The sequence below is a fragment of the Callospermophilus lateralis genome, chromosome 18 (genome assembly GCF_048772815.1).
Source record: "Callospermophilus lateralis isolate mCalLat2 chromosome 18, mCalLat2.hap1, whole genome shotgun sequence".
Lineage (NCBI taxonomy): Eukaryota > Metazoa > Chordata > Mammalia > Rodentia > Sciuridae > Callospermophilus > Callospermophilus lateralis.
In genome coordinates, this window is record NC_135322.1 from 51442282 (window position 1) to 51455559 (window position 13278).

General features: G+C 40.2%; 1 protein-coding gene across 3 annotated transcripts in view; it reads left to right on the forward strand.

Moving 5' to 3' along the window:
* Positions 1-13278, forward strand: part of Wwp2 (WW domain containing E3 ubiquitin protein ligase 2) — a 137533-nt gene that overhangs the window by 4437 nt on the left and 119818 nt on the right. Inside the window, exons 1-3 of one of the 3 annotated variants that reach the window (XM_076838412.1) lie at positions 6421-6624; positions 9857-9887; positions 11207-11291. In XM_076838412.1, coding sequence (XP_076694527.1) covers positions 11222-11291 — 70 coding nt within the window. In that variant the 5' untranslated portion in view covers positions 6421-6624; positions 9857-9887; positions 11207-11221. Of the gene's footprint in view, positions 1-6420; positions 6625-9856; positions 9888-11206; positions 11292-13278 lie in introns of those variants that run through there. The other 2 variants (XM_076838411.1, XM_076838410.1) reach the window with 2 other exon arrangements.

Here is a 13278-nt window from a genome sequence, read left to right on the forward strand (position 1 = left end):
CCTCAGCCTCCCGAGCTGCTGGGATTACAGGTGTGCACCACTGCACCTGTCTCCATGGGAGGGTTCTGAGGAGTGGAGTGGAAACAATTCATCCTGCCTTTTCCCAGACCCACTCAGATTGCTATGTGAAGTAATGGGAGCCAGAATAGAAGCAAGAAGAAAGTGAGGAGGCCACTGTCACACTCCCAGTAACAGATGCCTCCTGGAAGTGTTTTGAAGCATAGCAAAGGATTTGTGGATGAATTGACTTGATTTAGAGTAGTAGAGGAAGAGAGGAGCTGGAGCTGACTCCAAGGTCTTTGGCATGAGCAGTTGGAAGAATGGAATTGTCATTATGGCGGTGGAAGCCTGTAGGAGGAGTGGGTGGGGGCTCAGTTTTGTTCTTGATGATTGTAAAATGCATAATGAAAATTCAAGTGAAGATACTGTGGGCAATTAGAAGTAGAAGTCTAGCAGTGATAGGCCTGGGCTAGAGATGTACATGTGGGGCAGTTCTATGGATGGTTTGGAAGTAAGGTGGATGAGGTCACCCAAGAAGAGTGAATCTTGCTAGAAATAAATCTCAGTTGATACTCTTATACTAAGAGGCTTTTTAAATACAGCAAAACATTGTACTATGTTTCTGGAAACTTGGGTTTCTCTCCTTTTCACTTCTCATTTAAAGACCCTTTTGAAAACCACAAGCTAATGGGTTCTTTTTTCTTAAGGAAGCTGTTCTTCCAACAGGGCATCTCTGTAGTGCCACTGAAATCAATCCAGTTGCCAATTTCTGGTGGATTGGCAACCAATTTAGAGACCTCTGGGGAGGATGAGAAGGAGACACAGCCAGGCAGCAGGAATAATGGGTTGTTAATGTTTAAAATATTGGCTTCACTGAATAGGTATTGAACATAGCTTTTTGTCACATACCCCACCATTTTATAGATTTAACAAAATAGAATCAACCCTAGGTTAAGTGATCTGTGTGAGGTCATGTAGCCAAGAAATAGAAGAGCTGGGATTTGAATCTTGAACTTGTGAGTTCGGAGCTGATGTTTCCATGAATAAGACAGTTGGTAGCAGATGTCTGAACATCATCTCCCATTGGGATCAAATATGTGAGCTGCTTTTGAGTGACTTTGAGTCACTTAGAACTATTATGGGTTCTGGAATTTCTGAGAGGTGGGAACAAAAGGGAAGATTGTGTTTCCCTTAGATTTCAATTAGAATCTTTTTCAGAAGGCTGCAAGTTCCCTGTTCTTGTCCCCAAGCCCCCCTAGCTTATAAAGAGTCAGTGATTTAAGAGGTAATAACTACTGGGAAAATACCAAGGGCCAAGACAGGGAAATCCTGACCTGAGGCCAGTTGTCTCCCTCAAGTCACCTGTGCCTTTTGCTTCTTGTTTTGTTATGAGATTGGTTTTCCTATCTCTTTTACTTTATTTATTTATTTTTAAAAACTTTTTTTTTTAGTTGTAGTTGGACACAATACCTTTATTTTATTTATTTATTGTTATGTGGTGCTGAGGATCGAACCCAGGGCCTCGCACGCACTAGGCGAGTGCTCTACCATTGAGCCACAACCCCATTCTCATCTCTTTTATTTTTAGTTTGTACTTTCATTGTGCTTCAAATGCTATTCCTCCCCATCCTCCCCCACCTCTATTTTTCTGTGCTTTGTCTTTGTTCTGGTGTTATTTGGCAAAGTTCACTTCTGTTTGATTATTTTTCAATATGGGCCTTTGGAGAATGGACAGTAATTCAATCCTGGACAGAGGAAAGAGGCCAAGAAAGAAGCCCTAGTATTGGAAAGACGTGGAAAAGCATGAGAGTATAAAGGAAAGGAGAGACTTTTGGATAAATCCTTCTATTGCAAATCTTTCAAGTGGAGGCAGGGTTGATCTATAGTTAGAAATAAGCTCTGCCTTTTTCTGCAGCTGTTTAATTAGAAGGAAAATCTTGGTGCTTTGGGTAGTTTTTGCTTTTTCCTGGTTCATTTTTCTGCTCGGTTCTTTGCATCCCAAGATCAGTGTTTACTGTTTTTTTTTTCCTTTTAATTCAAAGCTGGGTCAAGAGTTTAGCAATTGAAGTTGAGTTGCTGTATTCTCAGAGTCTAGAATTTTGATCTCAAGAATAGTAGTGTGTGGATGGTATTTCAAGAATACTTCCTAAGAGCTGCCTGCTTTACTTGAACACATTTAATTGGCATAGTAATCTTATGAACTAAGTATTCTTTTTTCCCCCAGGACTGAGGACCAAACTCAGGGCATTGCGTGTTAAGCAAACGTTCTGCAACTGAGCTTAATCTCCAATCCTGAACTAAGTATTCTTACGGGTTCACTTTTCAGTTGAGGAAACTAAAATTTAGAGAGAGTAAATAATTGTCAGTATCATTCAATGGCTTCTGCATGGTTAAGCCTGTTTAACTCTAAGAGATTGGTATGAAAGTTTCTTGCTTTAAGAATGGTAAAGCAAGATGCAGGCTGAGAGTGTGGCTTGGTGGTAGGGCATTTGCCTAGCATGGGAAAGGCCTGGGGTTCAATCCCCAGCACCAAAAATAAGATCAACTCATTCTTACAGTCCAAATGTTCATCAGCTAATGAATGGATATGCAAAACGTATATCCACACAACAGAATATTATTCAGCCACAAAAAGGAATGACGTTCTGATATATGCTGCAACAAGAATGAACCCCCAAAACATGCTAAGTGGAAGAAACCAGTCCAAAAAGAACACATATGTGTTACATGATTCCATTTATATGAAATGTCTGGAATAGACAAATCTAGAAAACAGACATATGGTTTCCATGGTCTGAGGACAGGGAAAAGTAGGGAGCGACTGCTGATGGTGTAGGCTTTCTTTCGGGGTGATGATAGTATAACTCTAAAATAAAGTAAAACCCACTGAATCATATGCTTTAAAAATTAATTTATTGCATCTGGATTATATTTCAATAATAAAGAATGGAGCAAGCTTTGTGTAGTGGTGCATGCCTGTAATTCCAGTGACTCGGGAGGCTGAGGCAGAAAGATTACAAGTTTCAGGCCAGCATCAGCAGTTTAATGAGACTCTTAGCAATTAAGTGAGACCCTGTCTCAAAATAAAAAGGCCTGGGAGTAGGGTGGGGGGATGTAGCTCAGTGGAAAATGGCCCTGGGTTCAAACCCCAGTACCCAAACAAAACAAACAAACAAAACCCAGAATGAAGTAGTGTTATTTCAAATGTGCCCTCTGTGTTCTGTGGAGGCCCAATCAAGATTCTAGTGAAGAGGCTGGGGTGTGGCTCAGTGGCAGAGTGCTTGCCTAGCATGCACAAGATTCTGGCTTCCATCCCCAGTACTTCAAAAGAAAAAAATAACAACAAAAAAAGATTTAGTGCAACACCAGCAGCCTCTGCCCTTCTGGGTTCTGTGACACCACATCACATGTCGTTTACCTTCCTCTATTGTTTCCAGTAGATACATTAAAAGTTTTTTCTCCTTGCTCTTTTGACCTTAGATATTTCAAGATTTTTGACCAAGAACAACTATGATAGGTCTCTGTTGTCCTTCTGGATGTCTGTGGAAACTGAGCAAGTAGGTGGACCTTGAAGTGCTTCTTTGTGCTAATGAGAAAGACTGATCTTTTTGCACCCTACTCCCTTAAAGGAGTTTCTTATTTAAAAGTTGAGGTGTGAGGCCACTATTTGTTCCCTTCAGCTGATTAGCCCTGGGCTGTATTTTGGATCTGGACTGTGCTCCAAAGCCCATGTGCCCAAGACTTGGTCCTCAGCTTGGTGTTCTTGGGAGGTGCTAAAATCTTTAACAGCTGGGGCCTTGTAGGAGGTTTTGTGGTCAACTGAGGGTGTGCCCTTGAAGGGGATGGTAGGACCCATCCCTTCTTCCTCTCATATGTGTCCAGCCCATGAGGTGAGGGGCTTTGTTCCACCAAGAGCTCCCTGCCATGATATGCTACCTTGGCCCTTAGTCCAAAAGCAACTGGTCAGCCAGCCTGGACCAAAACCTCCAAACTGTGAGCCAAAGCAAGCTTTTTCTCTTTAAAATTGATGACCTCAGGTATTTGTTAGAGTGACAGACAAGCTGACTACCACAGTCTGAAGTTGGTGGTTCATTCAAGATGATTCCATGGTCTCTCAACCAGAGGGTGGGAGCAGCTGCCTTCTTGGTGGTTGGCCCCCATGATATCCATGCAGGACCTGGGGTATGTTTATGACCCTGAAGTTGGAGATAAGGAAGGAGTAGACAGAGATAAGGAAGGAGTAGACAAGTGGGAGTGACAAGGAGTCCTTTATGTGAAGACCAGAGACAGGCTCTGCCTGCTAGTTTTCTATCAGAGCCCTTCATGCTTCATTCTGTTTCCATTCATTAAAATAGATATTTTGTTCTCAAATTCTATGAACAAAGCTAACTATTTGTGTTAGTGGTGGCATCAACAATTTTTTTTAAAAGAACATGAAAAATACTCAATTTTCTTTATAATGAAATACAACATAATGGTACCTTTAAGATTCTGTTTTCTTCCTGGACTTATAAGAAACAATAATTTCAGCAAGATCATGCCCCTGTGACTACAGGAGTTCTTTCCTTCCTTTCTTTTCTTCTTCTTTTGGTTGCTGCGGGGTTGAATCCAGGCCTTGCACATGCTTTGTCTCAGAACTTCACCCCTAGCCTTTTCTATTTTAAATTTGGAGGCAGGGTCTTGCCAAGTTACTGAGGCTGGCCTTGAACTTGTGATCCTCTTGCCTAAGCCTTGGTGAGATTACCACCACACCCTACTCCATCTCAGAATTTTTTTTTTTAAAATATTTTTTAGTTGTTGCTGGCTCTTTATTTTGTTTATTTATATGTGGTGCTAAGAATTGAACACAGTGCCTCATATATGCCAGGCAAGTGCTGTACCACTGAACTACAACCCCAGCCCTCATCTCACAATTTTTGATTAAATTGTTCATACTATTATGATCATAAATATTCACAGCTGATCCATGTAGTATACTTGGATTACATTTCCTTCATTATACAGCCCCCATTCCCCATCCCTGTACTGGGGATTAAACCCACCCAGGGGCACTCAACCACTGAGCCACATCCTCAGCCCTTCTTTTGGGTAACTTTTATTAGAGAGAGGGTCTCATAGTGTTGCTTAGGCCCTTGCTAAGTTGCTGAGGCTGGCTTTGAACTCAAGATCCTCTTGCCTCAGCCTCCTGAGCTGCTGGGGTTACTGTGCCTGGCTTTACTTTTTTTTTTTTTTTTTTTTTTTTTTTTAGTTAAATATTTCCTCCAAACATTCTAATAGAGCTAAATACTTCTTTCAATGCAAGTAAGATGCATCATGGAATCTGTTCATTCTGTTTTCTAAATTCTCAAATCTGGACTGGCTGGGGTTTGTCTAGGAATTCCTTCTACCTCTCCTATGTCCTGGTGTCCTCTGTCTTTCTCATTTCCTCCTAGGAGTGGTCTTTCAGTAGCTTCCTGAGAAAGCCAGCTTTTTTGAGACTTTGCAATTCCGAAAATGTAATTGTTTTCTATCATACTTGATTGATAGTTTTCTTGGCTATAGAATTCTGGATTGGAAATAATTTTATCTTGCAATTAGGAAACATTACATGTTCTAGCCTTCAGTGTAACTGCTAGAAGTCCCATGCCATTCTGATTGCTGTTCTTTGTAAATGTCGCTGGAAGCTTGTATCTTTTTTATTCTCATCTTCCGGGATTTCATGATATTGTGCAGTATGTTTCTTTTTCATTCATCCTGCTGTGCTCTCAGTGGGGGCCTTTCTGTCTGGAAATGTATATCAGCTGTAGAAAAAAAATGTCCTACCATTTCTTGATGAAATGTCCTCCTTCTTCAGCACACACCTTCACTTTGTCAACTTTGTTTCTGCTCTCAGAGCTGTTCTTCCCCAGACCACTTTCTTATTCTCTGAATATTTCCTCCTTTTTTTTTTTTAAGTGACATTCTTTTCTTGATTCCTGTGTGCAGTGTTTCCTTACTGCTCTGAATTGTTTTGAGGTTTTCTTTGACTTCTCTTTAACTGTTTTTCACTAAATCCATTACTTCCTTCAATGATCAAGTTCTTTATGTCTCTCTGTATTTTTATATGTGTGTGTGTAAATATATATATATATATTTATATATTTATATATTTATATATTTTTCTTTTTGGGTGGCTGGTCCTGGGGATTGAACCCCAAAGTGCTTTACCACTGAGCCACAACCCTAGCCCTTTTTATTTTTTATTAAGAGAAAGGGTCTCACTAAGTTGCTTAGGGCCTTATGAAGTTGCTCTCAGGTCTTGAACTTGCAATCTTCCTGCCTCAGTCTCTAGCACTGCTGGGATTACAAATGTGTGCTACCATACCTGGCCATTTGGTGTTTTTAATATCTATATATATAATCTATCTATCTATATTTATTTATTTATTTTTTTAGTTGTAGGTGGACACAGTACCTTTATTTTACTTTTTTGTGGCACTGAGGACTGAACCCAGTGCCTCACACATGCTAGGCGAGCGTGCTACCACTGACTGAGCCACAAGCCTAGCACCTATGTGTGTGTGTGTGTAGATGGATACAATACCTTTATTTTATTTATCTATTTTTATGTAATTCTGAGGATCGAACCCAGTGCTCACATGCTAGGTAAGTGCTCTACCACTGAGCCACAACCCCAGCCCCCATTTGGTTATGTTTTAAACATTGTTCTTCCTCCTCACTTGGCTATCCCAGGCTTATGCTGACTCACCCCCCCAACCCTCTTTTGGAGTGACTTGGATATAAACACTTTTCAGGGGAAAATGTTACTTGAGTATAAAAATGGAGTCATTGGTTGGGCATGATGGCACATACCTGTAATCCTAATGGCTCCCGAGGCTGAGACTGGAGGATTGCAAGTTCAAAGTCAGCCTTAGCAAAAGGCAAGGTGCTAAGGAACTCAGACCCTGTCTCTAAATAAAATACAAAATAGGATTGGGGATGTGGCTCAGTGGTTGAGTGCCCCTGAGTTCAATCCCTGGTACCAAAAAAAAAAAAAAAAAAAAAAAAAAAGGAGTCATCTAGGGCTGGAGATGTAGCTCAATGGTAGAGTGCTTGCCAAGCAAATTCAATCCCCAGTACAAAAAATTAAAAATAAAAAAGGAGTCATCTATTTGTGTTGCTGTAATGGGTATAGAATCAATTCTGGCCTCAAGTTTCATGAGCTTCCTGTTGCAGATAGTGGGGATTGAGACCTAATGCGTCCCTGTTAGGAAACATGTCTAAGATGAGACTCTGAGACAAAAGCGAATAGGTGGAATTACTTGGACATGGTTGAGATCTGTATGTCAGTCAGCTTTATGTTGCTGCAGCCAGAATACCTGCAAGAACAATTTGGAGGAGGAAAGTTTATTTTGGCACACATTTTTGGCAGTTTATGCCATGTCAGCCAGCCCCAGGGTGAAGCAGAACATCATGGTGGTAGAGGAAAACCTGATCAAGAAGCAGAGAGAGCAAGATGGGGCCGGGTGGGCATGGTATAATCCTCAAGGACACGCCCATAATGACCTACTTGCTCCAGTCCTGCCCCACCTGCCTATAGTAGTCCTTTCAAATTATTAATCCACCATGGATTAATTCTCTGATTAGTACAACTCTCATAATCTGATCATTTCACCTCTGAACATTGCTGCATGTCCTCTCATGAGTTTTTAGGGGGGCATATCATATCCAAACCAGAAAATCTGTCTTCCTTTCCTGGTTATGGTTATTTTTCTTACATGGAGATTGAAACAGCCTTACAAGTCACAGTGCCTGCCTTGTAATGTCAGGGTGGTATTTGGCTAATAGAGTATGAAGTGCACCCAGAGCTGCAAATAGTAACTTGGATTACTGTTGATAAATGATGGTCTGTAATCATGAAAGACATGAGAGAAGGAAAACATGGCGGCATCATCTACCCCATTTCTCCTACTTTCCCAATTGCCTTTGTTCTTTCTGTGCCTTCTTTAGAACTTATCCAATTGATTTTGTTTTGGGGCCATGAGTTGTAGATCAAGAGGTTTGGTTTTCCTCTCACTTAACAGGCCGTGTGGGGACTTGGAATTTCATCCTCTAAGAGTTAGGACCAAAGGCTAAAAACAGCTGAAGCTAAGAACAGATAGTTTAAAAACTACCCTTTGTTGAGTTGCCTGAGGAAAGAAAGAGTCCCAATAGATGTAAAGATTTTTAAAATATTCTTTTATTTTTAAAGTCTATAAATAATGGATTTCCAGCTTTTAGTGTTATAACCCCTGTTACTAGAAGCCCCAGGGCTTCATTTATAATCATTAATCTTTCTTTCATTACTACTCAGGATAGAATCTTTTTTCCTCCTTAAAATTATTATTCAATTATGAAAAAGATCAAACATACAAATGGTTTAGAGACTAAGATAACAAACAGTCATAAAAGCCACCATCTGGATTTAATGAATATGAACATTTTGCCATATTTGCTTGAGAACTTTTTTCTTTAAAAGATAAAATGTTAACAGCTACAATTGAAGCTCCCTTGGTCTCTATCCTTTTTCCAGTTTCCTTGCTCCCTCCTCCCCTACCCCAGAGGGAACTTTTGTTCTCAACCTGGTATGTCTCCTGCCTGTCTACTTCTGTATTTTACTATGTCTGTGAGTCCACAGCAACATGCACGGTTGTTGGGTGTGGCATTAGGCTGTAGTGAGGCTGACACTTGTGCCCCGCTTCTCTCATGGTCTGGGACTTGTACATATGATTAAATTCACATCTTTCAAGTATGAGGGAGCACTTTAGAAATATATCATAACTTATCCATTCCCCCACTGATGGGCACTTAGGTTTGTTTACAGATATTTGCTCTTATAAGCATTGTTTCTTCTGCCTGTATTGGGGAATCCCCCAACCCCCTTCAAATGCCTGGGGATGGAATCCTGGGGGTGGGGGTTCTGTATATGCATCTTCAGTGCTTCCAGAGGTTCTCAGATGTCATCTAATTGCCATGACCTCCAGAAGCCTATAAGACTTCTCACCAGCACTTATTGTCAGACTTCTAATCTGATGGTTAGCTGAAAGAGTTGATAATTTTACTGCTTTCCCAAAAGAAATTCAGTCTAAGGGAGTAAAACATTTTTTTTTCTCATCTTTTTGAAGCGCTGGGTTTAATTCCCAGTACTGCCAAAAAAACCAAAAAAATCAAAAAACAAACAACAACAACAACAACAAAACTCCAAACAAAACAAACAAAACCAAAAAATAACAACCCCAACCCAAAATGATGCATTGTTAAGTGTTTTTGTAAACTGAATATATCTTATAAATAAGGAAAATTCTATTTTGCCAAAAATCATAAAGCATAAAATTGTTTGACTTAAGCTATGGAGAAAGTGTCAACGTCAATGCCACTTTGCTGTAGATACATTTAATTCTCATTATAAAGGACTTCCTTTCTTAGAGTAATATTGAGGGTTAATAACCATGTGTAGGGAGGCTGGGGTTGTGGCTCAGAGGTAGTGCACTCGCCTAGCATGCATGAGGCACTGGGTTTGATCCTCAGCACCACATAAAATAAAGATATTGTTTCCACCTATAACTAAAAATAAATATTAAAAATAACCATGTTAATAAAAAATAAATAAATTGAAAAAAAATAACCATGTTTAGGGCCAAAGAACTCATTAAAACAGGACTTTAAATAAATCTCTAAAATAGATTGAAAGATAGTATTAAGGATGTTGAATAGGACTGGAATTTTACAGTGTTTTTATAGCAGTAGATTTCAAGCATGATTATCAGATATCTGGAGGCCTCCTGGACGCTCTGGGTCTTGCAAGGTCAAAACTATTTTTCATAATAACACTAATCCTTTATTTACCTTTTCATTGTAGTTGTACTTGCACTGATGGTGTAAAGGCAAAGGTGAGTACAACTGTAGGTACCACAGTCGAGACAAATGTACTCTTGTCATTGTAATCCTATCGGGATACATTCTTGTTAAGAAGAAAACAGGCAGTTTCCTTTAAGAATGTCCTTGCCTGGTGAGGTGGTGCACACCTTTAATCTCAGGAGGCTGAGGCAGGAAGATTGCAAGTTTGAGGCCAGCCTGGAAAGCTTAGACTCTTTTTCTCAATAAAGACTGGAGATGTAGCTCATTTAGCATGCCCGAGGCCCCGAGGTTCAATCCCAGCACCGAAAAAACCAATGTCTTTGATAAAGTAGTAAAAGCTATTACTTTTATTAAGTCTTGACTTGTGAGCACACATCTTTTTCACATTGTGTTTGAAATGGGAATGGGCCTAAAGTGCTACTATAACTCAGATGCATAAAGGCTGCTGGAGAGTAAGCACTCGTATAGTTATTTGAATCGAAAGCTTAAATAGTGGCGTTTTTCATGAAATACCATTTTTACTTCAGAAAACAACTAAGATACAACAAAAGTTACTAAATTTGGGAATTTGGCAGACATTTTCCTCTGAATGAATGAAGCGAGCCTGACACTTCAAGGAGAACAACTGGCAGTATTTGCTGCCAGTGACAAAATTGGAGTTCTTCAGTGAAAATTAGAATTTTGGAACGCTTACATCTCCACCAAGAGCTCAACAGCTTCCCAAGCTTGGAGACTTATCTGATGAGATCATTGGTGACATTCACAAATGTGATTTTTCTTTGATACCGTATAATTAAATGTGTCAACATTGGAATATCTACATGGCTCAATGAACCAATATTTTCCAAATGACAAATGACAACGTTCCAGAATCTTATTTGAGCAAGAGATCTGTTCAGAGTGCCAGTTAGACTTCTGCTTCTAGATGGAGTGACAGGGACACCCGATGGCTAAGGATGTTTAGCATCTTTTCTTGGGTTTCTTGGCCATTTGGGGATCTTCTTTGGAGACATGTCTATTCATATCTTTTGCCCATTTGAAGATCAGACTAGTTGTGCTTTTGTTGTTGAGCAGGGACTTTCTTTTTTGGAGATAATCTGTTAGCCCCCCCCTCCTCCAGATTTTGCTGTAACAGTCCTGTTGCCTTCCTAGGCTACCTCAGACCTCTCCACATTCAGTAGTCATTGCAAGACAGACAGACAACACTGCTGAAAGCAGCATGGCCACAGTGGCTTGGATGTTTGTATTTTTTTCTTTGTCTCTGCCTTTTTGAACTTAAATATAAAAATTTGGTTCAATTCGTTGGTCTTCTCAGACAGTCTCTAAACCCACTCTTCTGCTTATCTTGCAGTTTCATGGTGATGATATGGCATCTGCCAGCTCCAGCCGGGCAGGAGTAGCCCTGCCTTTTGAGAAATCTCAGCTTACTCTGAAAGGTGAGTGGCTTTGTGTGAGGTGTTGTGTCATTTAAGGTCTGTCCCAATCTGGAGAAGAGGTGGAATTGCACACCACCTCATGATCTGCAGAGCCAAATTTTCTAAAGTTACTGTTCATCTCATAGGATTGTCAGCAGAGCTCTAATTCTTAAAAAGGAAGGAAAATAACTTGAGGAAGATGGGGAAAAAAAAAGTAACTGAAATGGTCTGAAATGGTGATTTCTTCACGTCCCAGAGCTGTTTTCTATCTGTGTTTGACCCTTAGGCCATCTCATACAACCTCTCTGGGTTTCAGTTAGCTTGTATACTTTCATCTCTTTTCTCAAAAGTCACCTTCTTCATGGAGGCCTTCCTATCTCCTGATCTATAGCCACCTCCCTCCCTGACTTCCTCACACTGTCTCCTTCTCCTTTACATTTTTCTTCTCAGACCTTGTCACTGTTTAACAAATCAAATCATTTATTTGATTTGTCAGCTGTGTCCCTCAATAGATTATAAGCTCCATGAGAACAGGGCATTTGGTCTGTTTCGGTCCCTGTTGAGACCCCAACCACAGTGAGGACTCAGTGCATATGATGGGGATGGAAGAATGTAGCTCTGTGGAGTCAGCAAGGAGCAGGTGCCTGGAATGGGGTGTGGCACTCAATACCTGAGTTCAGGCCTGCAGCATGGTCATTGGGAGGCAATTTTTTTTTTTAACAATATTTTTCATTAGAATTTCTGAGATGTAAATGTTATTTGCTTATTTAATACATTCATGTAGTTCAAAATTATTTCCTTTCCCCAGCCCTTCAGTACCCTGCTTGGAGGAAACTAACACTGGTCATTTCTTTTGTGTCCCCTCCAAGATATACCCAAGGGGAAGCATTTTTATAATTTTGATCACCAGATTGCCTTTCTTGGAGGGAATGCTCTTAGCACTGTGAGAGAGTGCCTATTTCCCCACAGCTTTACCAACCAACCATAGTGTTGTTGGACTTCTATTTATTTATTTTGTGGCACTGGGGATCAAACCTACTGCATGTTAGGCAGGTGCTCGGCCCCTTACCTATACCCCCAGTTCCTGTTGTTTACCGTTTGTTTTTGTCATTTTATTAGTAAAAGGTTGTGTTTTGGGCTTGGGGTGTAGTTCAGAGTTATGGTGCTTACCTAGCATGTGTGAAGCCCTGGGTTTGATTCCCAGCACTGGGGAGAGAAAGATTGTTTTCTCAGTGTAGTTTTGTTTCCTGCTTCTTTAATTATAAATGATGTTTAGCATCTGTCATATTCAATGGCAATCTGTGTTTCCTTTTCTTGTGGCTTGCCTATTCATATTCTTTGCCTATTTCTGATTGAGTTGTTGAGTGTGTGTGTATATGTGTGTGTGGTTTTGAAACATTTTAACTATTTTTCTGCTGTAGTCCTTTAAGTGGGGAAATGGGTTTTAATGAACTGATAAGGTTTTGACCTTGGGTCTGCAGCCTTTATTAGCTTCCCTAATAATTAGCAGGCCTGGGCCAAAGCAGAAGCCTGCTTATAGAATCTGGTGACATTCCAAGGTCCCTGTTTTGGGGGCATATTATTCATGACACATAATGATTCCTCAATGTTTCTGTGTTGCCTTTTCTTAAGGCAGATTTTCTTACAAGTGTGGAAAGAGTTAACTTGACAGGTGTGTCTTCTATATGCATTCAGTAGAGATTCCATAGTACCATCCAGGAAAACAGTGGGAGAGAGAGACATGACAACGTAAATGACATTGGTGGTTCTTACTCCCATTTCATTGATCCAGCCAATAGTACAACTGAGGGGTATTACTAAGTGGTTCCCTCTATTTACCCTGGTTGCCTTGCGTTTCTCCATAGTGAATGTCTTGTAAGAACAAGAAGCATAGTCTTAAGGTTCTTCTTAAAATGCATCAAGGCCCTTAAACATAAACCATCATTTTGTCTGATATTTAACTCAATTGAACATTAAAAAATCATAGCATAATAAAGCAAAAACTGGC